The sequence below is a fragment of the Mastomys coucha genome, unplaced genomic scaffold, assembly GCF_008632895.1.
Source record: "Mastomys coucha isolate ucsf_1 unplaced genomic scaffold, UCSF_Mcou_1 pScaffold14, whole genome shotgun sequence".
NCBI classification, from domain to species: Eukaryota; Metazoa; Chordata; class Mammalia; order Rodentia; family Muridae; genus Mastomys; species Mastomys coucha.
The window spans coordinates 103,198,255-103,205,602 of record NW_022196896.1 but is presented as its reverse complement, the minus strand read 5'-3'; the positions used below and the strand labels follow the sequence as shown (position 1 = coordinate 103,205,602).

The following is a 7,348-nucleotide window of genomic DNA, read 5'->3' as shown; positions in this document are numbered from 1 at the left end:
TCAATTCTTCTTGCTTGCTCCCCTCTCTTGGATCTTCTCTTCTGGAGAGCTCTGGTGGGAACTGGTATAGTGGAATTAGGTGTTAGCGCTTGGCTAAGAGAACAGACTTTTCCTCATTAGTTGACAAAGTATCTTTTGATTGAGGCAGGCTGATTAAGACTCACACAGGTGATTTGGTGTGGCCGAGGACTTGGGGAGGGCAGATGTGCTGAGAATAGGGCACTTCCCACGTGGACTGAACTGAGCAAAGCAAGAAGGGAGCTCCTGAGGACCCGTTTCACCATGGCCAGGGGAGTTCTTAGTAGCCTGTGCCTGTGCCTTCCTTGCTCTGACTTTCATTCCTCACTGGAAGTCTGAATGGCATCATTCTCTAGTTTAAAATGCTTGCCTCTGAAATATGGCTTAGACATAAGAGTCCCCCCTCAACCCCCCCCCAACAGTCAACCAAGAATAAATTGGTCTTCATTGAAATTAAAACTTCAAAATTTTTGCCTCAGAACCGCCTCTTTTTCTGCACTCCATCTTTGGGTTGGGAATATTCAGATTTCAAATAAGAGGTGCTTTTCAGCAGTGAGAGAGCCCGGCCTATTTTCTGACTAAAATCACTAAGTCCAGTCAGCAAGAACAATAAAAGTAAATATTTTTATCAGCTTACGGGCTACGTTCATCAAGGGCAGTCTGTAGCTCCATCCACACTTTCTCTTAGTGGAAAGAAAGCAGGGCTACAGCATTTGCTAGCCCCTCCCTTACACACCCTGAAACATTACCCCTTGAAAAGAACATTTCAGACCCTAGTTTAATTCTTTGCTTGTAAGAAATTAAAGAAAGGTTATTTCCAAAGGTCCTCAGGAGAACTAAAGCAAAAGGAAAAGGTTGATCCCCCCAAGTCCCCATAAACCTCCCAACTCCTTTTCCTCCAACAATGAATTCAAGCTCCTGTCTCAGATGAGGTTATTTGTGAAGACTTTATTTATTTATTTATTTATTTATTTATTTATTTATTAAAATATAGACAATATGTTTGATTTTCCTCTGTCCTCTCCTTCCCACCTCTCTATGGATCCAACTTCATGTTCACTTGTCTCTAGGGAAAAACAAAACAAAACAAAACAAAACAAAAAAAACAAGAAGAAAAATCAAAACAAACTAACTCTCCAAAAAAGGATGTTTGTCTTTTTTTTTTTTTTTGGTTTTCTTTTAAGATAAATTGTTAAAGGAAGCACATAGAACAGATGTGTGACGTGAAAAAAACTATGAGGGATCATAGAGCTCAGGAAAAGAGCAAGAGAAGGGAGCAGGGTTCTATATGGTGCCTTTCAGTTTACGTGCATGGTGAAGTACTCAGTACAATGACATCCCAACAAAACCTGAGTTTCTCTTAAAGAGGAAGCTTTCTCTGTCCACAGACTTTAGCATCACACAAGTTGCTCTTCTGGGGATAAAAGAAAAAAAAAAATCAATGAATTTTTCTAAAGAACTCCCCCCACCCACCCACCTGCACGATTTTCAACAGGCCTGCCCATTTATCATTTCCCCCTGTTGTTTAAGAGAGCAATTATCCATTCATGTGATCCCTGGATAGCAGAGGCCACTTTTGTTAAGGACCCTGTCAACAAGCCATCGGAAGGGTTAACCCTCCAGATGGAATGTAAGCCTGCATGTCCTTTGAATATTTCATTCCTTGCTCCCCACAGCTGAGGCAGAAGCTTGGCTTGTTTTAATTAAATTAGATCGCACAAGACAGGTGTCTTGGCAGTAAAATTCCACGCGGCCCATTTTTATCTCATTAACGGCACTGCTCATAGCGCATCTTTTGTTTTTCTTTTGGAAACTCTAGGTAAACCGGTAATGATCATAACGGAGTACATGGAGAACGGCTCCTTGGATGCTTTCCTCAGGGTACGTGTGTCTACTTTCTACTAAGCCAGGGAATACGAGTATCCAGTCACTAGCAGATTCCTTGTATACGCTCTGCTCAATTGCATTCGTGAGATTTCTTCAGTAGGGTTCAGAAAGAGGAGAAATGGAATCTGATGTGATTCTTAAGGCTATTGAATAATCCATGGGCAATGAAGGTAGTATTTGATTTATTCTCACACCGCAGCGCTCTTTGAGCCCTAGATTCATTGCACTTGGACAATTTCCATCTATCACAGGAAGCCAACCCAACTCCTTGAGTACACTCTACTCGTTGAATTAGTGACTTTGCTCAGAAAGGCCCGGAAATAATGCTGAGTTTCATTGCTCGCCGGATACAGACCTTCAAAAAGAACCCAGGAATAAATGCTCGCTGGTAATTGATTTGCCCTAATGTTAATGGGATTGTTCCCACTCTCTTCCTATGCAGAAGAATGATGGCCGGTTTACAGTCATTCAGCTGGTGGGCATGCTCCGTGGCATTGGCTCAGGGATGAAGTATTTATCTGATATGAGCTATGTGCATCGAGACCTGGCTGCCAGGAACATCCTGGTGAACAGTAACTTGGTCTGCAAGGTGTCTGATTTTGGCATGTCCAGGGTGCTTGAGGATGATCCCGAGGCAGCCTATACTACCAGGGTAAGGACCGTTTGCCACCTCTGGCTGGCATTCACTCTGATAAAACTGATTGATCCTCTCTTGTCATCTTGAGGTTGGAACTCTTCCTATTTTTTTTTCCTTCAAGTTTACTTATCCTTCAAGCCCTCGCCATATTTCCGCATTCATTTTTAAAGCATGACTTTAAAAAAAAAAAAAAGAAAGAAAAAGAGGATTTGAAGCCAACTCTAATGGGTAACCATTTTCTAGAGTCACAAATTACAAGCAAAATGAATCCTCTTTCCTCTGAATTTTCTTGGGCAAAGTGTTCATGAACAATGAGAAGGGTATCTTTAAAATTGAGCCAAATCAGAAGCCAGCATTAAGGGCAATTTACTCAACAAATGAGACATTATTATGAAAATCAGGACGTTGGATGACTTATTGTGGATGTGTGCATATGTATACTGTATACTAAATATATATCTATGTTGCTGCTCTTGATTTTCTGATTTTTTTCCCCCTCTTGCTTCTGTATTTCTTTTCCTTTCTGAGCTTTTCTACTTGGTTCTTTTCCATTCTTCGGAGGGCAAAATTTCTTGCTCTAGATAAGCCAAAGCAATATTTCTACTCACTGGCTGGTGAATTTGAGAATGTACACACAGAATGTGTAGAGCATTTCCCAATATCTGATGGCTTTCATTTTAGTGCTGATAGATAAACAGGAACTAAGAATGCTCAGGGTAGAGAGAAAATGTATGCTATCTTCTCCTGACCATCAGAAAAGAACATTCGAAAGGAATGAAGGCCCCATTCTCAAGTAATTCCAATACCCATACAGATCCTCTTCTAAATTCTGAGGATATCTTTGCTGAGCTTAAGAGATTTTTTTTTAATTGCCATTTTTAATATTGGAATAGAAGAAACATTACAGAAGTTCTAGAAGGATACATGTAGGTAGGTAAATCCCTTACCAAAATATGTAAGGGAAGTGAATGTGTCTATCCATAAATAAGGTATGTGGTAGGCTGGGTTTTCATAGCGGGCCACAGAACAGGAGATTCCAAGTGATTCATAAAGCAAATTCTAAACGGTGGCTGATGAAACCATGTGTGGATCTAAATTCAAGTTCCTTCCTTCAGGCAGAACGTTAGGAAATTTGAAACTCAACTTAAAAAATAAAGCCGAAACCAAAACTTTTTTTTTACAAGAAGAACCAAGTAGAAAAGTGTGATCAAGCAAGAAACATTTGAAGGTGTTTAGTGTGGTTTAGTTTTGTTTTTTTGGAAACACATTTTCTCTTTGTCTGGGTGATAGTTTCTCAGTGTATCATTTTCTGTGACTTCTAAAGTTTTAAAAAAAAATTTAGTTAAATAATAGTCTTTCCCTCATAAAACATACTGACTTTTTCCAAGGACCTATTACATTTTAGATTATATTGAGTAATGTTTGTCATGTTACATAAAGACCAGCGAGACAGTATGGTGGATAGGAAATGCCCATATTTGATTTTCTTGTTCTTGTTCGTTGTTTTCTGTCACAGTGTTAAATACAGCCTTCCAAAAGGCTGCATGAGAGAAAGGCAGGAAGAAGGCAAAACAAACATAAGCTATGTATCCTTGATATACCCCAAATAACATATGTATTTATGTAAAACCTGAGATTTCCTCTCTATAATATTGCCCTAAGCTGCACTCAGAATAATTAGACAGATTACTCATGGACTTCCCTGTGGTTAGCGAACATGCTGGAGACCTGCCTTAACCCAGAAGGCTTCAGCTCGAATAAACAAGTCTGCTGTTACTGAATGCTACCTCAGGAATGCTGTCCTCTTTCTTGTCAAGTATAGTCCCTGCATTCAGAAACAAAAATGGCTGGCACATCAGTGGGAAAGTAAGGCAATGACTGAGAGCTGACATCTTTCACAGGGTGGCAAGATTCCTATCCGGTGGACTGCACCAGAAGCAATTGCCTATCGTAAATTTACCTCAGCCAGTGACGTCTGGAGCTACGGAATTGTTATGTGGGAAGTGATGTCATATGGAGAGAGACCGTACTGGGACATGTCCAATCAAGACGTGAGTTTTTACCCTGAGCTTGAGGAAGTTGTATATTACCCTATGGTTAAGTAAGCATTGGGTTTAAAACAATACATTAAAGTCAATGTTCTTAATATAAGTAAATATACCTAATAACCTCATTCCACATTATAACCCATCGGTGACTTGGTTTCAAGACCAAAACTAAATTGTTTCCAATGTTTAGTGTAGGGGAAGAAATAGATTCGTGGATTTATAGATAAGCAATGCGAAGTTTGTAAGGAAACCTAGTTTACATGTGGTAAAAATCGACACAAAAGTTTTGTTGAAAGAAACCTAGTGAATATTTTAAAGCTGCTATAGTTGTAATTAGACCTTGGCCCTCAAGGACTCTTAAATAAAGCTTCACTAAATGACCCTTTGTAAATTCTGCACATCCTTTAAACGTACCATCTGGACTAGTTCGAGAGGGAGTATCTACGATGCATGCAATTTCAGAGACGCATTCAATAATGACACTAATAAGATTCCAGGCTAATAGAATTTAATTACAGACATCTCCAGTGAGGAAGGGAAAAACAAATGCAAAACACAGTAAGTCCCAGATCAGGGATTTCCTAGAACATGTTTTAGTTAATTCTGGTAAAAAAAATTTAGGATTAGAAATGAAGTGACCCCCGTTCCTGTCCCTGGTCCCATTACCCTCCTCCCTTCCCCCCCAGTGCCCTTCAGACTTTACTATTATTTACTCATGGTAGGACATTATAGAAGACTGTTTACAATGTGATATTTATTTATCAATTAAAATGATGCTTTAAGAGTGTTGTACTCTGCTGTAAACTGAGCAAGCTGAGCCTTTAAATTTATATTTTAGAAAACTTTCCTTTTAAAACTTGATTCCAATGTGGAATGTTGTCTGTCTATCTGCCTCATCCACCTAACACAATAGGAAATTACAACCACCCCCCAGTTAAAAGGCCAAAGGAATTGGTTAGAATCATAGGTTCCTCCAAGCAGAAGAGTGGTCAGAAGAATGAAGGGGCCGTGTGGCCAAGCGGGGATTTCTCCACTATGCCTACCCAGTTTAAAAAGGAGTTGTAGCACTGGCATTGCAGCATCTACCACTCATTAAAGAAGATCCAGAGTGGACAGGGTGAAATATGGCAGCTAGCATGATGGGCCATTACGAGATGTAAGAAGACTCGGGGCGAATGCTGTGAGTCCCTGGTGTAAAGGGATTATAGCTTATTGATGTCTTCAAGTGTTCTCTTTCAGTAATGTTTGGATTCGTGCTGAGCATGGCATACATGAACTCACATACTCAACCAACCACACTGAACTGTTTGTCATTAAGCTTTCAGTTGAGAGTCTCAGATACATGTGTGTCTATGAAAGAGAGCAATATTCTTGCCCTATCCAGTCTCACACTTAATAATTTTGACAGTTTCTGTATTTCTGTAGAGCAATACTTTGCATTTGGGTGGCTCTGAGGCCATTTCTTGCTCACAAATAATAATTGATAATATCATTCACATATTGTCTGTCAGGATTTGGGGAATCGTTAGTAAGTGTAAATGATGTCACTGGGCATATGGCAAATGCAATGACACACAAAACTTAGTAAAAAAGTAAAAAAAAAAGAAAGAAAGAAAGAAAGAAAGAAATGGTCCCCCACCCAAGAGACTCAGCACCGAGCTGAAAAGCATGCTTTGTTAACCTAAAAGCCATCTTTCCAGCTTGCCATGCATGAGTGAGGAGCCTGGGAGAGAGAGCACGCTCATCAGTTTGAGTTCTCCAGGCATCGGCCCAGTGCTCCTTGCATCCTCATCAGCAGAGAATGCTTTCATCCACTCCAAAGTCAATACCATGTACTTGGAAAGATAAAAGGAATAAAAGGCTCAAACTGACCTAATGTGCTTGCCAAAATTAAAATTAAATACAAAGACCTTACAATAGGTAGAGCAGAAACATCATCTCTTTTAGAAGGAGAAGCAGGTCATTCCGATACAGTAAGATACTGACTAGTCCTTGGGAGGTGGTCCTCCATCAAAAGATGATTGCTTAGATTGAAGCAGTGTGCTTGCTGGCTGAAAAGACAAACGTCAAATCTGTGCCTAGAATCTCGAGCTACTTGAACTGACTCCTTTCTGCTGTGAGCCAGTTTCTCAGCAGTGGGAGAGATCCGGTGTGTTTATGGGATGGCTGCAGTACTTGGTCTTCTTGGCAGCAATCATTTGGGGAGGGCCAAAGAAAAAAATAAACGACAAATAAAAAAGCTTAAAGAATCAAACAAAACTGCTTCCAATCTCGCTCACACACAAGGCTTATGGCTGAGATGCTGTGCGAAGAGTTCCTCCTCCTGAAGTTGGCAGGAGTCTTTCCCGCCCAATCACCTAGACTGGATTCAGGTCCCAATAGAGAGGGGGTTTTAGAAAAAGCCAATGAGAAGGTAGTATGAGCCAAGCCTGGTGGCTGAGGCAGGAGTATGTGGGAGGCCAGCCAACTGAACTACCAATGTCAGATCCTGTCTTGGGAAAACAAAAGGGATGGAGGTGGGGAAAAAACTGAAAGAAAGAAAACCAATGTGCTGTCTGTGAAGACACACAGGAAAGACTAAATTAGCAGAGTGGAATGGTTCCTTTATCTAATTAAGCAGGGAGACAAACCATACCGAATGGACTTGAGCAATAAGACAATAAACACCTACCATTGAAACTTCCTTTTATGCACAAGGATCTGCCTTATAATATGAATGGATTAGAATTTTTTTCTTTTTTCTTTTTTTTCTTTTTTT

General features: G+C 40.2%; 1 protein-coding gene across 3 annotated transcripts in view; it reads left to right on the top strand.

Annotated features, from left to right (window-relative positions):
* Nucleotides 1-7,348, top strand: part of Epha4 (EPH receptor A4) — a 143,548-nt gene that overhangs the window by 125,852 nt on the left and 10,348 nt on the right. For all 3 annotated transcript variants that reach the window (XM_031368115.1, XM_031368116.1, XM_031368117.1), the window contains exons 12-14: nt 1,838-1,899; nt 2,348-2,557; nt 4,444-4,593. In XM_031368115.1, coding sequence (XP_031223975.1) covers nt 1,838-1,899; nt 2,348-2,557; nt 4,444-4,593 — 422 coding nt within the window. The remainder of the gene's footprint in view (nt 1-1,837; nt 1,900-2,347; nt 2,558-4,443; nt 4,594-7,348) is intronic.